At 41.0% G+C, this 22825-nt stretch overlaps 1 protein-coding gene across 3 annotated transcripts in view; it reads left to right on the top strand.

Annotated features, from left to right (window-relative positions):
• The window catches only part of C2CD3 (C2 domain containing 3 centriole elongation regulator), a 117073-nt gene that overhangs the window by 69523 nt on the left and 24725 nt on the right, over positions 1–22825 (top strand). For all 3 annotated transcript variants that reach the window (XM_019649338.1, XM_019649340.1, XM_019649339.1), the window contains 6 exons: positions 276–614; positions 9298–9436; positions 11375–11439; positions 15204–15409; positions 16494–16627; positions 19178–19339. In XM_019649338.1, the coding sequence (XP_019504883.1) occupies positions 276–614; positions 9298–9436; positions 11375–11439; positions 15204–15409; positions 16494–16627; positions 19178–19339 (1045 nt within the window). The remainder of the gene's footprint in view (positions 1–275; positions 615–9297; positions 9437–11374; positions 11440–15203; positions 15410–16493; positions 16628–19177; positions 19340–22825) is intronic.

Raw genomic sequence — 22825 nt, 5'->3', positions numbered from 1 at the left:
AGTAACTCTGCCTGATAGTCATTTGGCTTTGGCTTCAAATTAGAGCTGTCACTACTTTCCATTATTGGAGAAAGTGTGTATTTGGGGGAGGGGGAGTAAAAATTTTCACACTATATACTAACTTTGCACGTTTTTTTGCAAATTGGTATATTGGGGCCCGTAGGCCTACCCAAACAGAGAGGGCCACAAGCACCCCCCAGTGCATGTCTTCTCCAAGGTTTGAGAGTGTTCTTGGTTCCTGCTTGCTTGGCTTATTCTCCTCCATCCTTTTGCAGGTGTGTATCCTCTATTTGGACGAAATGCTTCCAACCTCTCAGGAGCTGCCTTGCGAGTTCATGTGGTTCTTTCCCCTCTTTCCCTACATCCTGAGCCCACTCATGAGCTGGACTCAATGGACTGCAGTAGCCACAGTGAGTCTGAGCAGCTCCCCAGAAGGAATGATGAGATTCAGCTCTCTCTACCACCTGGCCACCAGAAGTCTCCTGCCTCCGCCCAGGTCCCCTGCCATAGCACCACAGCCGAATCCTCTCCGGCCCAGGAGGGCCCTGCTGAGTTGGATGGAACGTTTGCAGTCAGTATCCTGGTGGAAAGAGCAATGCACTTGAGCTTGAAAGGTATGCTCTGCTCACTTATCCAGAAATATATATCTGACTCTTCAGGCTATGGTCCTATCTTCACAGATCTTTCAGATCATGGCAGGATCTGCAAGAACTGGTAACAATAATTATTCTATTTGTAAAGCCTAAAGGTTTAAGCAACATGAAAGCCTTGCCGAACTTAAGTGGACCCTGTCAGTTATCCTAATTTGGCATATCATAAATTTCCCAGTCCAGAAACCTGAGTATCAGCTCAGACACTTCTCTTTTGCTTATTTACCATCAAACTATCAGATTCATTAAATTATTCTCTCAAATTTCTCTTAGATCTCTTCCTTCGTTTCCATTGCTACCAACTCAGGCCTCATTATGCAGCTAGGGCCAAGATATCTTAACGTGGGATCTATAAAACTCCCAAGGGCTCCGAGGATTAAAATCAGGGTTGGTGAACTGGATAGGAAAATAATTACATCTTACTTTTATTAACCTTTAAAGTTTAACATTTCCTCCAATTGTGAACGTAGGCAATAGACCCCAGTAATATTAACAGTTCCTGTGAAGTTGTGAATAATAGAAATCACAGGTATTTTCATATCTCATTGTAGTTATTGCAGATTCTTAGAAAATTATTTATACCTATTATTTCAAAATTCAGTAGTTATTAAACCTACAGTCAGATCTTCTTATACATTATTAAAGCACATATATTACCATATCACAAAGTTTTCTTAGTATTGCAATAATAATTTGATTTTTATGTAATCCTGTGGATTTTACATTATGAATTAAAAAAAAAAAAAAGCACTGTTAAAAGAAGAGGCCTATAGACCTCACCAGGCAGCCAAAACGGTCCATGGCAGAAAGAATCCTTGTGCTACTTTTACTCAGCTTTGTAATTGCTCCTAAAATTTTCCCTTTGCCATTACTCATCTCTCTTAAAGCCTGGCTAATTCTAATGCTTCTCTTAAGACACAACTCAAGCATTGCCATTTACCAGAGAGTTTCCTTGACATATAAGTCGCCCACAATACTAAAATTTTTTGCATGGTTTTCTTCTCCACTAGATACAAGCTGTTTAAGCTTTTCTTATTCATTCATTCATTCATTCTTTCATTCATTCAGCGACAAAACTTGTAGTATTTGCTATGTACAAGCACTGTCCGTGGTGCTGGGGATAAGGTAATGAACAAAACAGATGGAAATCATGCTCTTGTGAAGCTTACATTCTAGTAAGAGTATATTCAGCTCTGTATTTCCAGCCAATATGTTGTGTGTTTGTGACTTTGACCAAGTTATTGTCTCTCTCTGTATCTTGAAGTTCTCATTTATAAATGGCTGAGCTTACCAGTTCTGAGATATATGATGGCTCTGAGAGCCAGAAACCATAGCCTTATGAATCCAGAGGTTTCAGTAATCTTTGTGTATCAGAGGCCTTGAAGCATTTTATCTCAGGACAAGCTCTTCTCCAAGTACAGTCTTGCTTTGCTATATTAAAGATACTGAGATCCTGAATGAGTAACAAAATTGGGAAACAGTTTTTGCTTTTTTACTGCCCCCCCCAGAACAGCCTATTTTTGACAACTTGATATATAAAAACTGATTTTTTTTAAAAGAGAAAAATCAATAGATGAATGAATTTAAGGAAAGTACATAAAAGCTTTGATTTTTTATAAGAATTCTTTTGTTTTATTGCATTGAAAATAAAATTTAATATACAAAAATATGGTTTACATCCCATTTTCAGGGGAGTCTCCATATTACAAAAAGCGAAATGTACTTGTAACTTTTCAATTAGACGGTGAGTTTCCTTTTTTTAAAATATAACTTGGCAAGGTAATTTGACAGTCATCTATTGCGCATACCCTTGTACCAAGTTCTATTTTCATTTTTGTACGTTAATTATTTCATGTAATCCTTATGACAAGTGGGGTTATGGTATGAATAGATTTCAGTACATACCCATTTTATAAACGAGGAAATTGAAGCTCAAAAAGGGAAAGTGAGGGCCGGCCGAGTGGCTCATTGGTTAAGAGCTGGCTTGGGACGCCAGAGGGCCCCATTTCGGATCCCACATATGAGGACCAGTGACCTCTACAGCTAAGATGCTGAATGACAGCTCAACCTGGAGCTGGGCTGCCGTGAATCGCCGGTGTCGGCTTAGGCTGCAGCCCCTGTGGCAGTGGGTTGCCATGGGCTACTGTGTGTAGCCAGCAGCCAGCAGCCGCCGTGTGCAGCCGTCCAGAAGTCGGCGACTGATCTGCCTCACCCAGGAAGAGCGCAATGATGGTGCCAAATTGGGCCAGTGAAGCAACATCCTCCACAACTAGACTGAAGAACAAAAGGACAGCAACTTGTCTGTTCCCCTTCCCCCAATTCCCCAATAAAAATCTTTAAAAAAAAAAAAGGAAAGTGACGTGAGTCATACAGTTAATAAGCTCTGCAAAGCCAGAATTTGAAGCCAGTTAGGTCGACCTAAAGCCCGTGCTCTTTCCTTTACACCATCCTGCCTCTCAGATATGAAATGCGTCTGTGTTTGCCAGTTTGGACTGTCTACACTGTGTGTTTACCAGTCATTCAGGCCCAGGTTGGGCATGTATCGCACCCAGTCCTGTGATTACGTTGTTAGAATGGTAGTAAATCTGTGTGGGGCCAGTGCCAGGTACAGAGAGTGCTGAGCAGATGACACATAGTTTTTGTCCTCCAAGAGCTGATAACCGGGTTAAGAGGATTAGTAAGTACACAGTTAATGATATATGAAGCAGAATACTCTGAGGTCCAAAGGGTAATGTAATTTATAGTGTTCACAGAGTTTAGAAACAGAGAAATCAGATGTCTAAGAAATCAGGAGAGCTTTTAAGAGTGAATAGGATTTCAGAAAGGTGGGAATGGAATTCCGAGTGGATATTTCAGCTTGAACAAAGCTGTTGAAGTAAGAAACTGCATGATCTGGGCTTGCTTGGAGGGGATGTGGAGGATCTGATAGCAATTGATGTTCTTTGGCTGGAACTCAAGGTCATTGCAAGGGTGCTATAGCGTATCATAAAGAGATAAATAAGAAAATGCTGAACAGCAGCAAGGGCTTGATGAAGACTGATTGACATGATGTTAGATGGCTGTGAACAGCAGTGGTGACTTTTCTCTAGCAGTGCTTGGCTTCCTTTCCCTTCCTACCATAACAAGCAACAAGCAATTCCCTGGGCCTTAGCTCATGCACCTTTCTAAACCTGGATTCCTTTCTCTGTTCCCCAGCTTCAAAGCTCCACCCACTCCACTGGCATTCCTACTCTCTTCATTCGCCAGCCCTCCTTTTCTTGAATGTATAGGCAGACCCCTGCCTTGGGGTCTTTGAATCTATGTTCCTCAGCCTGGAGTATTTTTCACTTCTGGCATGTTTTTACTGAAATCATTTCGTCTCAGTGAGGCCTTCCTTGGCCACCCATCTAAAACTGCAGCCCTTCTCCAACATTTTCTACTCCTCTTTTCTGCTTTTTTTATTTTTGTCTGTAGCCTCGAACAGTGTATTTTTGTGTATTTTCTGCCTGTCTTAGACAAACATAAGCCCCACAGAGATAGGGATTTTCGTTTGTTTAATTTTATTTACTGCTGAATTCCCAACATAAGAACTATATCTGATACGTAATAAGTGGTACATATTTGTTAAATGAAGAGTGGATGAATCTGAGGCCTTGCTCAAACTCCATCTTCTCCTTAATGCCGTCTCTGATTTCCTACGCCGCCTCTCCTAAGGGCAAGTTGCTTATGGAGAGTTTAACAAAAGTCACAAGGATTTTTTTTTTTTTATTAAGTTCACATTGTGTCCAATACAGAGTATAGGATCCTGGCCTCTTAGAAAGTTCCTGTCACCTTCTTGCCATTCTCACTGTCACCTTGCTTGTTCAGGCCTCAGAAACTTGGACTGGTGAGATGGCCCTCTCAATGGTTGCTGCTTCCAATAGTCTTTCAATATCCTTTTCATTCTGCCATGGAGCTTACATGTCTGGTCAAAAAGTCTGACCTCTCCCCACTTAAAATACTTCGTTGGCTTCGTATCACCTACAGTCCTGGTAACAGCACACAAAGTGCCACCCATGTGGCCTAATCAGGTTTTTCAGCCTCATCTCTCACCATCTCTTAGATTCAGCTGTTTGCTTTTTGCCAATGCCCCCTCTCTCTCATACCACCAAGCTTTTGACTGTGCTATTTCCTTTGTCTAGAATGCTTTTTCCTCTCTTATTCAGTAAATGTGCTCCTCATCCTTCAAGAATTGACTAAAGTGACTGCAGTATTTTAAAGCCCCCTGACCATCCCTATTAGCAGAAACCCTCCCGCTGTGTTGTCAGCACTTCCCCATATCACCACCCCCACACAGTTTTCCTCCTTCATAGCATTTATTGCTCTGCACTGAAAATGTCAGGGTGTCTCTCCACTAGGCTCTGTTCCTTGGGGACAAGGATTGTATGTTGTTTATTTCTGTATCCTAGCACCTTGATCTTCACGATGCAGCTAAACAAACGTAATGTCCTCTGGATTGTGGATTTGGTACTTAACACATTTCTGGCCTGAGTTACAAATCTGTTAACCACTTGTTGTTTGGCTTCTTTCTGTACATTGGCCGGGTCAAAGCAAGCATCAGGTGGACATCTTGACTTTCAGAGGCTTCTGTTGTATCCTGAATACCACCCTTGCAGTAATAAGCCCATGTAGTCCTTCCTCCCACAAACATCTATGTGTCGGTCAGGCTCTGTGCTAGACCTGAGAGTACATACCTGCCCATCATCTCTCTGAAATGTGCCCTCCAAATGATGAAGTAATAGAAAGAGTTCTGGAATGAGAGTCAGAAGACTGAGTTCTAGCCCTAGCTGAGCCATTAGCTTGATTTGTTACTTTGGGAAAACCCATTCCCCTTTTTCTCAGCTGTAAAATGTGATGGTTATACAAGATCATCTCTAAGATTGTCTAAGAGTACAACAGAACCTAGGGGTCCTGCATCTCAGAACTTCAGTTTGCCCTATCTGCTGATCCCTCTCAGAACTTTCCTGAGCAGATGTTGCCATCCTCTGCTGGTGCACACGACAGGCAGACAAGGAAGCTTCTCTTTCTCTCTAACCCTACAACCATCTATAGACAAAGGGCAGTGGGGAGTCTGCAGACCTTTAGCAAGGGCCTTGAGCCTACTCTGTGCATTCAAGGAGCTCACAGTCGAGTGAGGGAAACAGACATGCAGAGTATTATAGGGTGCTGTAAAAACTGCCAGCATAAAGGCAGATTAATGATCTCTCCCAAGCTGTGAAGATTTGTGACATTTTATTGGAAGAAATCAGTTGAAAAGCTTGAAACCTACTAATGAAAGTGGAATAAGAAGACAGAAATGAAAGCTGTGTCAGCGAGAGTCCAGTTACAAGAAGTAATCTACTCTAGCCATCTTAAACAGAAAGGAGTTTAATATAGAATATGAAGGTACTTCAAGTCATTGGAAGGGCTAGAGGAGTGGGCTTTAGGCTAAGCTTAACCACAGATCTTTGAAGTTCAGAATACAATGCCAAAACTCTCCTCATCCCTATTACCATAGGACCTCTGGGCACCCAGGGACAAAATCCTGGAGCAGAAAATTCAGTGTCATCCTTGCTAGTAGCAAAAACAGAAGAAAAAAGGAAGATGTCCTCTGCCTCATGTCTGCCTTCCAAATCTGTTATAATGGCATCTCATTGATAGAGGCCAATTTGTATCCATACTCTAGCTGTAAGGGAATCTGGGAAATGTAGTTGTTAACCCTTTCAACCTTTACAGTAGAAGAATATAATAACAGTAAAAGTAGGTAGGGGTTGATGCTGCGCAAGTCAGTCCACATATACTATTTAGTTTCACTAACATAAAACTAAGAAGTTTTATTTTAAGAAGATAGCTCACTAGGTAAAGGCACTCTTAGTGCTAATCTATACATTTTACATTTATAATAATGGGTACTGTATTACCAATTTCCATTAACTATTCTTTGCTTACTACCATTTTATTAGAATAATTTTTTCCTGCTCTTTCAAGAATATGCTTGTAAACTGTTTTGCCAAGTTATAGCCAGTGGCTTTTTTGCTCTATTTTGTTCCTCATACACTTCCTCCCTGTGTCTTTAGTGCTTTTCCATTTCTAAGAACCTTTCCCCATGTCCTGCCTTGTTGGCAACTCTTACACATGCCTCCAGCTCCTTCCACAGACGCTACCAGATCTCATTTCTAAAGCTAGCATTCCTCTTCTTCCTTTTCAGTTCTTGTTCCCAAGGCCTCCTTGCAAAATCTCCATTCCCTTTTCTCTCCTCGTCACCCACTTTCTTTCTTTATTAATTAGCCCCAGGAAGATGGACTAAAAAATATGCCATCTGGCCTGGTTTGGTGCTGTTAGGTATTAGAAGTCAAAGGTTAAATAGCAAGGTATGTCCATTTTTTTTACAAGATTCGAGGAAAAAATAATTGTTTTTAGTTTAAACAAATAGGGCTGTATGATAGAAGATAATATAAAATCCTCATGAATTTTTAGATAAAATAACAAGCCTGCTAATAGATGTCATGCTTATTGTTGCTCTTTCAAGGCAGCAGAAACCCAACACTCTACAGACTTTAGTGTTTTCTTTGGATTATTGTTACTTTGGTGGGAAAGTTTCAAAATAATTGGTCTACTCTATTGGAAATTGTTTTGGTCAAGGAAAATATATCAAAGCAAAGTTGCAGGTACTTTTGTTTTCCTAAAAGAAAGCTGAAGTTGGAGAGATCTAACTGGGGACATGAAGTTCAGTGATTCTGAAGAGTCAAGACAGGCCCCTGAGAGTAGATGGTGCTCCAGTCTATCTTCTAAAGGCTACTTATTAAATGTTACACTGCTTGTGCAGGGGGTTAAAATCAGCAGTTCCTGAGTATGAACTGTTTCCTCAGATTACTTTCTGTCCACAGAATAGCTTGACGTCTTTGGAAAAGTAGTTACTGAAAGGAGCAGCCAGGTAGAGAAGCATTGGAATGGAGCCTCAGATATTAACTTCACCTACAAGGTGAAGTTGGTAGTATGGATTTGGAGAAACGTTGAGCTAGACAGGTAGAAAGAAGACAAATCAGTTAGAATCCACGTACAGAATTTATTCCTCTGGATCACATAAGTAATGTTAAGACATATTTATTTTCTCCTGTTCTTTTCTCTTTCCTCCATCTGTAAATCAGATTCATTCATTTTAGAGCTGACAGGGATCTTATGGAATATATAGGCTATATTATGTAAAGTCTATTATTCAGCACTGTCCAAAAGAACTTTGTACTTGACGGAAATGTTTTCTATCTTTACTGTCCAGTATGGCAGCCACTAGTCATATGTGGCTGTTGGAGCATTTGAAATGTGGCTAGTACAACTAAGGAACTGAAATTTTTTTTTTTATAAGATTTTATTGGGGACTTAGGGGAGGGGAACAGACAAGTTGCTGTCCTTTTATTCTTCAGTCTAATTGTGGAGGACGTCGCTTCACTGGCCCATGTTGGTATTATCATTGCACTCTTCCTAGGTGAGGCAGTCGCTCACCGGCCATTGGATGGCCGTTAACGGCAGCTCACGCTAGCTGCTGGCCATCCCCACTGCAGCCTACGCCGTCAACAGCGACTCATGGCAGCCCAGCTCCAGGTCAAGCTGTTGTTCACCATCTTAGCTGTAGAGGGTGCAGTGTCATTGGCCCACATGTGGGATCCGAACCGGGGCCCTGCTGCTCAGAGCTGGTGTCCCAAGCCAACTCTTAACCAACGTGCCACTCGGCTGGCCCAGCAACTGAATTTTTAATCTTATTTTATTTTCATTAAATAGCCACATGTGGCTAGTGGTTATCTTCTTGGATAGCTCACTTAGACTAATATCATCAACTATCTTCATTTTACATTGTTTTAAGAGAGAATAAATGACTGAGTCTCCCACATTGGAAATTTGATCTTATAAAAATTAACAGCACAGTACTCTATGTTTTACATTTGTTAACTCTGGTATAGTAGAGGCAATATAGTTGATGGCTGGAAGCTTGGACTCTAGAGCCAGAATGATTGAGTTCTACCATTTAATAAATGTGTGTCTACTTAATGAATGTTTGATCTCTCTGAACCCCAGTTTTTTTCATCTATATAATAGGAATAATAATAATAACTGCCTCATAGGGTTGTTGTAAGGATTAAAGGAGTTAATATATGTATAGTACTTAGGACAGTACCTGGCACATAATAAGTGATATATTGTAAGCGTTACCTACTATTATTATTTATTTTTAACATCTTAGGAGGTGTTAGTACCATATGCCCTATTTGAGGAAGCCGTGGCCTAGATAGGCCTTTCCCAAGGACACACACTATATATATAGCAGAGCTGATAATTGATCATCTGACTCTTAAATCTAGGGTTTTTTGCAATCTATCTTTTGTTTCTCAATCCAGTGTTTCCCATCATCACATAAAGTACAAGGAGATGGGAGATGTCATTTCTTGTCTAGGGTATATTTATGAACTAAGCTTCGGTAAGACAGTTTCAGTACAGAAAGGACTGGAAACATTTCAGATACAGGGAATAGCTCAAGCAAAGACCCAAAGGTAGGAGAGAGCTAGGAATGGTCCTGCTATACCTGTCCAATGGAAGGCTTCCAACACATCCTTTTTGGTTCCCTGAAGTATAGTCACTCCACTCTGTTCTATTTCAGGGACCCCCTTGACAGAGCGGAAAGTATCAACACCCAGTTGTTGTGTATCTTTTGCAACAGCTGATGAGCCATCTCCTGTCTACACCCAAGTGGTTGAAAAAACAGATTCCCCCATCTGGAATTTTCAACAGCAATCAAGGTTTGTATTTTATGATGTTACATCAGCCTTCCAGAATCTGATTTTTGTTCCAAGAGACAGACTCAGAGCGGGGATTATAACAGACACAATAATACTGAGCAGACCTGGAAAATGTTTTTATCAAACAATTACTTAATCCTAGTGCTTATAAATTCACAGCTAGCAGTGGTATAATGATTTTACTGTGGTATTTTTTAACTCTTCTCACTACAGCTCAAAAATTATTCATTGAGAACCTTAATCATCTTTAATCCCCAGTGCCCAGAACAGAGTGGGATGTATATGATGATTAAGATAAATTTTAAAATTACATAGAGTGGCATATGCTGCCCTGGGCTTCATATTCTTAGAAGAAGAGAGCTGGAAGTTCAGGGAAGGCTTCTTAAATAGGATACCTCAGCTAAGTGTGGAAGAATATATGTAAGTCATCTAGGTGAAGAACACAGAGAAAGGTAATCTCAGGAAAGGTTATGGATTGTACACCCTTAGAAAAGATTCCTGGTGCAGTGGGAAGAGGCTGGCCTTTGGAATTAAAGAGGCTTGGCCTCCAACCCCATCTCTATCATTTGCTAGCTGTGTGAACAAGTTACATAACATCTCTGAGCCTCAGATTCCGCATGTGTTAAGTAGGGTAAATCACAGGGTTATTGTGAGGTCCAAATTAGATGGCATTTAAGAAAATTATCTCATGATGCATATCAGATACACAACAAATGTTAGATCTCCTCTGGAAGGCTCAAAAAATCAGAGGTTGAGTCTTGTCAATCATGTTACAGTTAAGAAGACTGGAGCCCAGGGAGGTTACATAACCTGTAGATAGCAGAGGCAAGATTAGAGGAAAAATGAATAATGGTACTGTTTATCATTCCTTTATCACAAAAGTGTTTTATTTTATTCTCCTAGCAACCTTGTAGGTAGATAATATTCTCTGATTTGATAGGTAAGAAAACCAGGCTCAGGGTCACTCAGGTGACAGTAGTAGAACTGGAATTCAAAGTTAGGTATTTGACCCCCGGCTAGAATTCAAAACTCTGACTCAGCATTTGTTTCACTTTAGCACAAGGCCTCTCATTGGACTTGAAGTAGGCTCTCTTCAATTCCCCCATGGTATCTGGGGAAGGAAATTAAATCTCTTGATTTACCTTCATTCTCCATCTTGCTCACCTGGGATAGTGGTACCTGGTTTGGAACTTTCCAAATCTTTGTAACTCAAAACTGTAATTCTTGTCATATAAAATGTATCAGAGGTGCTGAGTGGATTCCACATCAACTTCTTTATCTGGCATAAAGCTTGGGCACTTGCTTATTTTGATGCCTTGCCTCTGCAAAGTGGCTTTGGAGTCAGGCAAACTGGGGTTCAAATTCCCGCTCTCCCACTTACTGACACTTATGTGACCTTGAACAAATCACTTCAACTCTCCGAGCCCAGCTTCATCATCTGTAAAACAGGGATGAGAATGCCCATGTTACAGGTTTTGTGCAGATTACAAGTATATAGAACACTTGACCCCATGCCTGGCCCAAAGTAGGCACTCAGTAAATGTTCTTTTTCTACCACTTCCATGCTTCTTACCATCCCCCCACCCCCATGGCTCACAAAGAATCCTTACCTGCTCCAATAAAACTGTTCATTACATGTTGAGGACCTCCCTTTCCACACTCCTGCCTTTGTCTTAAGAAACAGAGTTTGAATGTGGCAGCGGCTACTGAGGAGGAGAGTACTGCATCAGGGGAGTTTGTTTTCAAGACTTGGCAAGTTTCTTCACCTCTCTGAGCTTCCATTTCCTCCTTTAACTGTGGAAATAAAAATATATCCTAGAGATGACCATGAAAGCGTTAGGAAAGTGCTCTGCTAACTACAAGATATTCTTTAAATCTAAGTTTCATACTTAGAAGCTTCCTGTACAGTTAATTTATGGTGGTTGTTTTTCTTAATAGGCTTTCAAAAGAGCTTCTTTTGGACCCACAGAAAACTCTGGTCTTCAAAGTTTGGCATAAAGGAGGTATGAACTCTATTCTATGAATATCTATCTTGTTGGAAAAATAAGCTCACACCTTGTTGACAGTTTTCTAATCCTTTCCTTTTTTTTAACCAAGTGAAGCAATGGCACTGATGGTGCTGAGAATGCATGTATATATTAGAGGGAATGCCACAGAATACCACTGGAACGTCTATCCTTAGGAATCATATCATTCTGTTTGACTACATGCTTAGTGCAGAAATCCCAGAACATGTGAATCTTTCCAGTTGGATCTCAACTATCATAATGCACAGCCTGCCATACACAAGAGATTGTCCCCCTTTTGTACGATGTTATGCCTTCTGTTAACTCTGGCTTATTAACCGAGACCCTAGCAGTTTCAAGTAGTACACAAGATGGGAGTCTGACAGCTTGTCCTCCCTTGTTTGAAGAAACTTTCCAGGACAGAGGTGCTGACATCATGGTCCTTGAACCTAGTCCTAATCAGCTACCATTTATTAAGAGGTGTAATACAACAACGTTAAGAGCGCAGACTCTGAAGCCATAATCTTTAAATTCAAATACCAGTTGTGCCCCTTACAAGGTAACATGACCTTGGGTGAATAACTTCTCTGTGCTTCAGTTTCCTTAGCTATAAAATAGAGATAATAATAATCCTACCTCACAGGGTTTTGGGAGAATTAAATGAATGCCTGATACTTAATAAATACCATCTCAGTTTTTGTTTTTATTAGTGAATGGCACTGTGCTTGCTAAGAGCTGTACAAACATTACTAATCCTGTAAGGTAAAAATATAATTAATTCAGTTTTATAGACGTAAAAGCTGAGGCCCAAGGAAGTTTAGTGGCTTGACTAAGATCATATACCTATTAATTGATGGAGCTAGAATTCAATCCAGTTCTGACTGGCTATATAGCCTTCACCATCTGTACCTCACCATGCTGGTAAGACTGAATGACTCAGACAACTAAGGTGGTGAGGACATCCAACCATCTCATAGTTCCTCTACTTAGAAAATTTTGTCTCACTAAATACCTCCTGTAAATCTAGCTCCTTTGAGATTTCCTGCTAGGGCCTGGTTTCCAAACCTTTAGTTGTTTTGAGTCACCTACAGCATGACAGTTTTTGTTTGCCACTGGTAAGTTTTAGAGCTAACCCCAAAGCCTCATAAGACCTGAAAGTAGTCAGGGTGTAAAGGAAATCACTTACCTGTCTCTGCTCCTGTGCTCCTTTGCGGGAATGATGCTGGGGATCTGGTTTTGATGATTCCTGCCTCCCGTGCTGCTGCCTCGGGTTCACCTCTGCCCAGCCTCATAAGTTCAACAGGAGCTGATCATAAATCAGCTGTCTCTGACTTAACACTGGGAATTCCTGCTTTATTGAGTTAGGCTCCACACTCCTGTCTTGCTTTCTATTCTTCTCTTCTCTCTAACATATTTCAGAGATTGTAAAGCAGACCAGGGTACACCTTAATTCAGTACTTACTTTAGCAGGAAGGAAAGAAGCAGCTTTGGCCTGATGTAGACCTGAATAGAAACCTTGGCTCTACTGTTTACAAACTGTGACCTGAGATAAATCACTTTACCTCTGAGCCTTTATTTCCTTACTTATAAAATTAGGTTAATAGTACCTGCTCTACAGGGTTTTTGTAAGGATTGGAGATAATATATATATATATATAATGTACTTGGCAAATGCTTGGTGCTTAATAGATGGAGCTGTTTTTATCACTGTGCCTGCTATGTGTCAGGTACTGTGCTAGGGCTGTTGGGTATAGAGAAGAATAAAAATACATTCCCTACCTTCCAGGGGCCCTAGAGAGTCCTAAAAGGACACTGTTGTATATGGAGATGAGGAAGAGGCCTAGACCAAACTATCTCTCAGTGTATATAGATGCCTCTCCTTAACTCCATTCTTGCCACACAGATTCAGCGAACCTGTTGCAAAAGGTACTCAAACCAGATCAATCTGTTCAGCAAATGTCTGAGTTCCTACTCTGTACCAGGCACTATGCTAAGTGCTAGGGATTCAAAGGTCAAATAAGACAGACAGGGTCTCTGTCCTCACGGAGCTTACAGTCTAACACTATAATATGATTAGACAAATACAGGGTACTCTGGTAGGGGGCCTCTAACCTAGACTTAGGATGTCAGAGAAGGCTTCCTGGAACATGCATACTCAACTGAGAAATGAAGGGCCAGGACATACTACAGTCAGAGGGAACAGCAAATACAAAAGCCTAGAGGAAAGACAGTGAGGGAAGTTCAAGATCACCAGACCTGCAAAGGGAGAATGGTGGGTCATCTTGCTAAATATGATGTTAAATTTGAGTCTTCAAAGCCAGTGTTTTTCTCAGTGATCGACTTAGCCAGAATTCAGTACGTTTAGGATGTAGTGCTATCATGTTAGGCAAAGCCCTCAAAGTAGGGTTACCTAGACCTAAATTTAGAGTACTCGTATATCAAGAACAGGCTACATCTCCAATAACCAAATAAAGCAAGATTAGTTTTCTTTGCAAAGCTATAACAAATCTTTGGAGTGCAGATTAATGGCTTTAGCCATCGTTCTCCATCTCTAGTAGGTATGAATTATCTACTCCAGGGAACACAGCTTCAAGCATTTCCAGAATATAAGACTGTCCAAGTTGAAGAGGCTCTTAAATCGGGTTCAGTACTTCTCATTATATAGGTATTTGAGACTTGAGGCTCAGGGAGTAAGAGGAATGTGTTTTCAAGTCAAAGCCATGTTCAGATGTGCTGTTGTGGCACACTGCTTCTTTGTCTCAGGCTGCACTGGCCATCTCACTCACTCCCTCAGTGAGTGTCAAGTTCTTCATGATGTGGGAAGCTGTTATGCCACATAAAGTGAGTAATACCTAGTCTCAGCTGTTTGGTAGGTCCCAGTCTAAAAAAGAGCAAGCTGTGTAAACAAATGTTAGATAGTGTGTGATGAGTTCAGTGTCATCAGCAGTGTGCACAAGAAACTGGGAAACTCACGACCTCTCCTTTTGGAAATTTGCATTCTTTGATTTATTTAGCAATTTGAAAACTAAGAATCGTGTCCATCTTTGGTAGAGTCAGCCTTTGCTATTCAGCATAGGGGATGGAGCCTATATAAAATAAGAACTTGTGGAGGGTCAGGGGCCTGTTTTTCCCCAGCTACTTTCATGTCAGAAATGAGGAATGAGAAGCATTGAGCCTGAGAACAAAGGTCCTTGCACGGTAGCTTGTCCAGCCAAGAAAGGGTCTTCTCAGTCATGCAGGGCAGCCCCCTTCCAAGCCAGAGCCCAAGCTCATTTTGCACCCTGTACTAGTTTTCCTGGGAGTTATTTGTCTTTCTTTTGTAATTTGTGTCATTTTTGTTTTTAATTAAATATAATACATATTTATATTATAGAAATTTTTGAAAATATAGCAAGTATAAAAGGGAAAATGTAAATCCCTCATAATTCCAAGAGTGATGGTCTTTCAAATGATTTCTTTCAAGACCCACTACCCTGAGGAAAATCATGGACACATGATAACCTAGGGAAAAGTGTTTTGTTTAAGGGGTGTTTTCTAGTTGCTTGCCATCTTTTCCCTGCCATTCGCAAAGGGAATTTATGATAGTGAAATCGGGCTGTGGTTGCTGTCTCTCTCATCCTCATTATCTGTCTGTCTTTTCTGTTGATTTTGGAATCACTGAACCTCCCAGCCCCCTGAGTCGTTTTTTCTGTATGTAGCCTCCAATCTCAGTGGCAGGACATGCCCAGCCACACTGCCCAGCTTATCTCTTTCCCCTACAGATGAGGAGAGGGTGATTGGCTTTGCCTCAGTGGATCTCTCCCCGCTTCTCTCTGGCTTCCAGTTTGTCTGTGGTTGGTACAACATCACAGACTTCAGTGGAGAGTGCCAGGGGCAGATAAAAGTTGCTATCTCCCCTTTGGAGAGTTTGATGCACTTCAAAGAAGAAAGGCAAACAAGACGTGGGGTAGAGACCCCAGGATCACTGGTATGTATCCTCATTCACAACCTTAGTCAATAAGGGTTCTACTGAACAAAACCTATAAGAAAATCCTTTACATGTGTTTGGTACTTTCTAGCTTACAGAACACATTGTATATTTGTCTCATGACCTTTTCGAGGTAATAAAAATGTTCTGGAATTACACAGTGGTGATGGATGCACACTCTGAAGGTATGAAAACCACTGAATTAAACACTTTGAAAGGGTGGACTTTATAATGCATGAATTATATCTCAATTTAAATTATATATATATATATATATGGAATAAATATATCTCAAATAAGATCAATTGCAGTGTGGAATCTGAAACTATATTAATTGGTTGAACTTTTTAAAAACTGTTACATTAAAATCAAAGGTCTATCATTAAAAACAACTAAAAGAGAGAGAATGGGAAGAGGGGAATTGATGATAGTAAGTATAGACAACTCTTTCAAGGAGTTTAAAGGATAGGTGAATTTTCCATACTATCCCAGATAGGGGAGCTCTTCAAGGCGAAGACTGTTTTTTTCATCTCTCTTATCCCACATGCCTAGCCCAGGGTCGAGCAGTCAGCATCAGTAAATTTTGGATGAATGAATACATGAGAAAATACCAAAGAGTTAAGTGGTCCCTATGTAGGAAGGTCTTTTCTTCACATCAACCCTGGTAGATGGTCATGAGACAAGAAATATATATCACAGCTAGATTACCCTCATGTGTAAAGTATATGTAAAATGATATGCAACCAGGAGTTCACAGACTAGCTAGAGGAATAAGAGCATAAATACAGATAAAGCAATACAAAGCAATTTGATAGCATAATGTATAAAACAGGGATAATATTAGTATCTACCTCATAAGATTATTGTGAAGTTTAAGTGAGAAAATGCATATAAATTGCTTAGTACAGTGTTCAACACATGCTCAGTAAACTATATGAGGTATATACTGAGATAATTATACTGAAAAAATACTCAGTAAAATACATTTATATACATACAATAAATTTTACAAATTTATTTCTACTGCTTTGTTCCAAAAGGATTTGTGGTGACAAATGTACCATTTTTCTCCTTGTTTCTACAGATCCCAATATACGGTCCATTTTCTTTCCCTGTCTCTGATATGTATGCTGCATTCCCCAGCTACATGGCAAGACAGACCCCTGAACAACTTGCTCACACCTCATCAAAGGAGCTTCATTTCTCCTCTCCTGGGAGGTGAGTGATTTCTTGATGATGGGAAGAAATGGAGTCAGAGAGTGGAAGTGTGTGAAATGGAAATACATACCATGTTCATGAATTAGAAGACTTAATATTGTTAAAGACTTAATATTGTTAAAATGGCAGTACTTCCCAAATTGATCTACAGATTCAACACAAACACTTGCTGGATTCTTTATGGAAATGGGCAAGCTAGTCCTAAAATTCCTATGGAAATTCAAGGGACACAGAATAGGCGAAACAGCCTTGAAAAAGAAGAACAAAGTTCTTGATTTCAAAACTTACTACAAATGTACAGTAAACAACACAGTATAGTACTGGCATAAGGATAGAAATATACATCAGTGGAATAGTATTGACAGTCCAGAAATAAACCCATGTGCCAAGGATGCCAAGATATCAAAGATGCCAAGATGATTTAATGAGGAGAAAATAGTCTTTTCAACAAATGGTGCTGGAACAACTGGATATCCACATGCAAAAAATTGAAGTTGGACCCCTTCCTCACACCATATACAAAAATTAACTGGATTTTAAATTAAGTGGATTATAAATCTAAGTTTAAGAGATAAAACTATAAAAATTAAGAGAAAACAGAGTAAATCTTCATGACCACGGATTAGCGGTGATTTCATAGATGTGACACCAAACACAGAAGCAACAAAAGAAAAATAAATAGAATTTCCACAATTAAAAACTTTTATGCTACAAACAACACCCTCAGAAAGTAAAAAGACAATCCACAGAATGGGAGAAAATATTTGCAAGTCATAGATCTGATAAGGGAAATGTATCCAGAATATATAAACAATTCTTACAGTTCAATAATAAAAAGCAAACAACTCAATTAAAAATGGGCAAATGATCTGACTAGACATAGATATCTCCAAAAAAGATATACAAATGGCTAATAGCACATGAAAACATACTTGACATCATTAGCCAGCAGGGAAATGTACATGAAAACCATAATGAGACACAGCATCACACCTACTAGAATGGCTATAATCAAAATGACAGGGGCTGGCCAAGTGGCTCAGTTGATTAAGAGTGTGAGCTCTGAGCAACAGGGCCGCCGGTTCGATTTCCACATGGGCCAGTGACACTGCGCCCGAGCTGAGCTGTTGCTGAGCTGCCAACAGGTGGCAGGATGGCCCAGCTGATGAGAGCACGTGCTCCTAACAACAAGACTGCCTGTTCAGTGGTGGGCTGTGCCCACCTGCAACTAAGATTGAACACAGCACCTTGAGCTTTGAGGCCATGAGCTGCCAACGGGAAGCCAGATGGCGACTGGTGCCCTCCACAACGAAGATTGAAGAACAACAACTTGGCTGGTTCCCTTCCCCAATTCCCCAACACTGTTCCCCTCCCCCAATTCCCCAATAAAATCTTTTTAAAAAAAAGACAATTAACACAAGTGTTGATAAGGATGTGGAGAAATTGGAACCCTCATACATGGCTGGTGGAATTTTAAAATGGTACAGCTGCTTTGGAAAACAATCTGGCAATTCCTTAAAAGGTTAAACAGAGAGTAACTATATGATTCAGTAATTTCATTCCCAGGTATATAGACCCAACAGAAATGAAAATGTACACCCACATAAAAACTTGAGCATGAAAGTTTGTAGCAGCATTATTATTCCTAATAACTAAAAAATAGAAACAAACTAAATGTCCATCAAATGATGAGTACATAAATAAAATGGGATATATCTATACAATGAAAAACTATTCAGCCATGGGAAGGAATGAAGTACTGATACATGCTACAACATGGATGAAGCTTGATAACATTATGCTAAATGGAAGGAGCCAGTCACAAAAGACCACATACTGTTTGATTCCATTTATATGAAATATCCAGATTAGGCAAATCTATAGAGACAGAAAGTAGATTAACGGGTGCCTAGGGCTGGGAGGTTTGGGTAGGGTTTGGAAGAGAGGAGGAAATGTGGAGTGATTGCTGATGGGTATAGGGTTTCTTTTGGGGATGATGAAAATGTTCTAAAATTAATTGTGATGATGGTTGCACAACTTTGTGAATATACTAAAAGCCATTGACTTGTACACTTTAAATGAGTGAATTGTATATGTGAATTATATCGCAATAGAGCTGTTATTTAAAAGGAGGGAGATTATTGCTGGGGTCAAGTTCTTGAATACCATGCTAAGGAATTTGAAATTTGTTCTCTAGATAAAAATGAGACGCCAAAGCTAGAAAGGAATAATGATGATTAGATAGGTTAGTACACGCTGAATACTTAGAACAGTACTTAACATATAATGAAGACTCCATACGTGTTGTTCTTGTTACCTTTATTTCAGATCCGTGTTTTTCAAAAATCGCTCAGGCTATAATGTGGAGGATTTATTAAAGGGGAATGGGTAAGACTGAAGGCAAGATTATTTGAGAGATCATTATAATCCAAACCAGGACTGTGGTAGTGGGGATGGATTTGCAATACCATTTCAGGAGAGTTATTGGTTTATTGTCACACTGGGGGCTTTCTCATTAGTGAGGAATTTCTTTTGCCCTGTTCCTGACAGAAGCGGTGCTGCAAGAAACGAGGCATCACGCCATGAAGAGCACGTGCAGAACATCCGCCGGTTTCATGAGTCCCTGCAGCAGGGAGAGGCAGGCTTGCCGAGTGACAACTCATTGACCACGTCGCCCTTGTCCTCCCGTACTTCCATCCTGACTTCTCTCAGGTGAGGCCCTCTGCTGAGAAAAGACACAGGAAATCATGGTGGAGCATAAGGTGAACGGGCAACGGCAACCTGCAGTATAGCTTGTCCACCTGCTACCACCACTCTGGGAGGTTTAATAGGGGCTTTCATGTCCATTCGTGTCAAATTGGACCCTGGAGCCTCGCAGGACTCCTCAAAAATGAATCTGTCTCAGCTCAGGGACCTGTAAATGTAGGAACCTTAGACTGCTCACCAAACTTAATGGTAACTGCCCTCACATCTACACAGCCCCTCATCTGCTTTACAGTTTACGAAGCCTCATTCTGCCCACTGTCTTAAACCTCATAACCACTGAATTCTTCCAGACCAGGATCTGTCCTGTTCATGCTTCCCTGTCTCTTCTTAGTTTAGTCAGCACCTGAGCCAGAGCAGCACTGTGGGAGTTGAAAGGGCCGTTACTGAGCATCTGGATTAACGTCTGCATTGTCTCGTAAGAAGTGGGGTGCAGTGGAAAGGACTTGACTCCCAGTCACATAGACCTGCCTTCCAGTCCTGGCTCTGCCAATCCTGTGGGAGGAGATAGCCATGTTACCAGATAATGATAATGATGTGTGATAAAAGCTGCAGGTTTCCTGGCCAAGGGTTGACACAGGGATAGGTAACATTCTGGGTTGGTCATGGAAAGATTTAAAGAAGTCACATTTGAACTGATCTTTGAAGGAACAGGTCAACAGATGTGAAGGGCGTTCTGTGCAGAAAAAACATGCTAAGGCCCAAAGGCATAAAACAGCGAGTTAGGTTTGGGGAAATAGCAGCAGTGCAATTAGGATGAAGCTGAGCATAAGATGTAAGGAGCAGGGTGGGTTCTGTAGGGGTCAGATCTTGAAGGGCCTTGAATGTCAGGCTAAGAGTTTGGACTTTTAAAACAATGATTCTCAAGTGGAAAGTGATGGAGAGGGGAGGAAATGAGTGTAAAGCTTGAGGAAAAAATATTTAAAAGATTTTATATTCAGAAAACAAAATAACCTGTTATTTGGTTTCATAAAGCAAGCTCAGAAAAGAAAGATTGGAAACATATTTTTGATTTGTGGGACATGGGTTAAAAAGGATTGAGCAGTCATGCTATAGACTGTGGCATACTGCTCTGACTTATATTACAGGGAAGTAAAATGTTCAGATTCTCATTTTAGCGTCTCATCTGGAGACTGGAGGCTATTTAAGTAAAACCGTCCATGGTGTGGCTACATTTTACTGGGTTATTCACATAACATTTTAGAACCCACTGAGAAAAGAGAAAAAGAAACTCTCCTTCACCCTAGAGTAGTTTCTCTCCACCTCAGCACTGATGACATTTGGGCCAGATATTTTGCTGTGGGGGCCTGTCCTGTGATTTTTAGCAGCATTTCTGGACCCTGTCCACCAGGCACCAGTGGCACCCCTCCCCCAGTTGTGACAACCAAAACTGTCTCCACATGTTACCAAATGTCTTCTTAGGCCCAAAATCGCCAGGCTAAAAACCACTGCCCTGGAGCAGTGAGTCTTAGAATTTAGTATGTATCAGAATCACATGAAAGGACTTGTTAAAACAGTGATTGCTGGGTCCCACCTATACAGTTCTGGATTCAATAGGGCCTGAGAATTTGCATTTCTAACAAGTTCTCAGGTGATGCTGATGCTGCCAGATTTTGAGAACCACTGCCATAGATTAAATACCAAATAGAAAGGAAACAAGAGAATATCAATTTTGCATTACTTCCTTGGGACGCAAAGCCCTAAAACAGTAGTTTGTTTGAGTCACAGCTATCCTATGAGGCCTATAGGGCAAGTATTAACAAACCTTTTTCACAGCTGAGAAAATTGCAGCTTGGTGCTAGTAGATTCTACACCCAGAGCCTCTTACAAGGCTAGATGGGTTTGCATATTTTCTAAATCTTCACCCTATTTACATTGGTACACCATTGTTACATATGTTCCTGCTATAGGTGTTTATCTGTGTAACACACCCCCAGATACAGACGCCTAAGTAAATCCACTGCAATTTGATAGAGTTGTAGCTTCTAGTGACAGAATAAGGATCAGCTTTGTCCTCTCATTTAATTTGGACTCTAAGACATGCAGACTGTTCCTAACAAAACAATAGACGGACTTTGGTTTACTTCACAGGTATTTGGTGTCTATGTTGTACTGGTTATATCAGGCACATTGAGTATACAAGAGAAATAGAGAGGTTTGAGATATTATCTTCTATTGCCAGATGCTCATGGCCTAGTTAGGGAAACTAAACTAACACATAATGAGAAAACTAAAGAAACACCTCAGACAGCAGGCCAATGGAGATACTAAGAGTGAAGGAGTTTAAGGCAGAGGTGGTGATCTGGGGCAATGGACTTTGAAAAGGAGAAATATAAGCACCTTGAAAGTTGAATGCAATAGGGACAGAGCAGGGGGAGGAGTCAGAACTCAGGTTCCAGCATTTCAGAGCTGTGACACAGTAATGAACCTCACTGGGATAGGACCTATTTATTCTCATGGAAAAAGCTCAAGACTTGGAGTCCCAAATTCTGAGCAGCTGCATTACTACTACTCACTCTGGACAGATCACTTAAATTCTGTGATCCTCACATTTCCTCAGTAAAACAATAATTACTGATCTCATCTGGTTGGCCAATTATCTTGTTTAGAATTAAACAATTCTAAACAAGGTAATGTATTTGAAAGCATAAAACAAAATCCTGTGTAAATGAAGGTGGTAGTAGTTGGTATGATTTCTCATTGGAGAATGGTAAGAATGAATGTGGAGCTGGCCGAGTGGCTCAGCTGGTTAAGAGCTCACTTGGGAGTGTCAGCTCTGAGCAGCAGGGCTGCAGTTCAGATCCCACATTGAGGGCCAGTGACACTCGCCCTCTAAAGCTAAGATGGTGAACAACAGCTCGACCTGGAGATGGGCTGCTGTGAGTCACCGGCGACCGCATAGGCTGCAGCGGGGCTGCAGTGGGCTGCCATGAGTTACGTGAGTGGCTGGCAGCCAGTGCAAGCTGCCGGGAGCCGCTGTGAGCGGCCAATCAATGGCTGGTAACCGATCTGCCTCAGCCGGGAAGAGCACAATGATCATACCAACATGGGCCAGTGAAGCGATGTCCTCCCCAACTAGACTGAAGAATAAAAACAGCAATTTGTCTACCTGTCTGTTCCCCTTCCTCGATTCCCCAACGCTATTCCCCTCCTCCCAATTCCCCAATAAAAATCTTAAAAAAAAAAAGAAAAGAAAAGAAAAGAAAGAGGGCCGGCCGAGTGGCACGATGGTTAAGAGCTGGCTTGGGACGTCAGAGGGCCCCGGTTCGGATCCCACGTATGAGGGCCAGTGACACTGCCCTCCACAGCTAAGATGCTGAACAACAGCTCAACCTGGAGCTGGGCTGCCGTGAGTTGCCAGCAATGGCGTGGGCTGCAGTGAAGCTGCAGTGGGTTGCTATAGGCTACCGTATGTAGCCAGCAGCCAGCGTGAGC

This window comes from Hipposideros armiger, unplaced genomic scaffold (assembly GCF_001890085.2).
Source record: "Hipposideros armiger isolate ML-2016 unplaced genomic scaffold, ASM189008v1 scaffold_132, whole genome shotgun sequence".
In the NCBI taxonomy this organism is placed as follows: domain Eukaryota; kingdom Metazoa; phylum Chordata; class Mammalia; order Chiroptera; family Hipposideridae; genus Hipposideros; species Hipposideros armiger.
The sequence above is the reverse complement of the archived record's forward strand: the minus strand, read 5'-3'. Positions and strand labels throughout refer to the sequence as shown.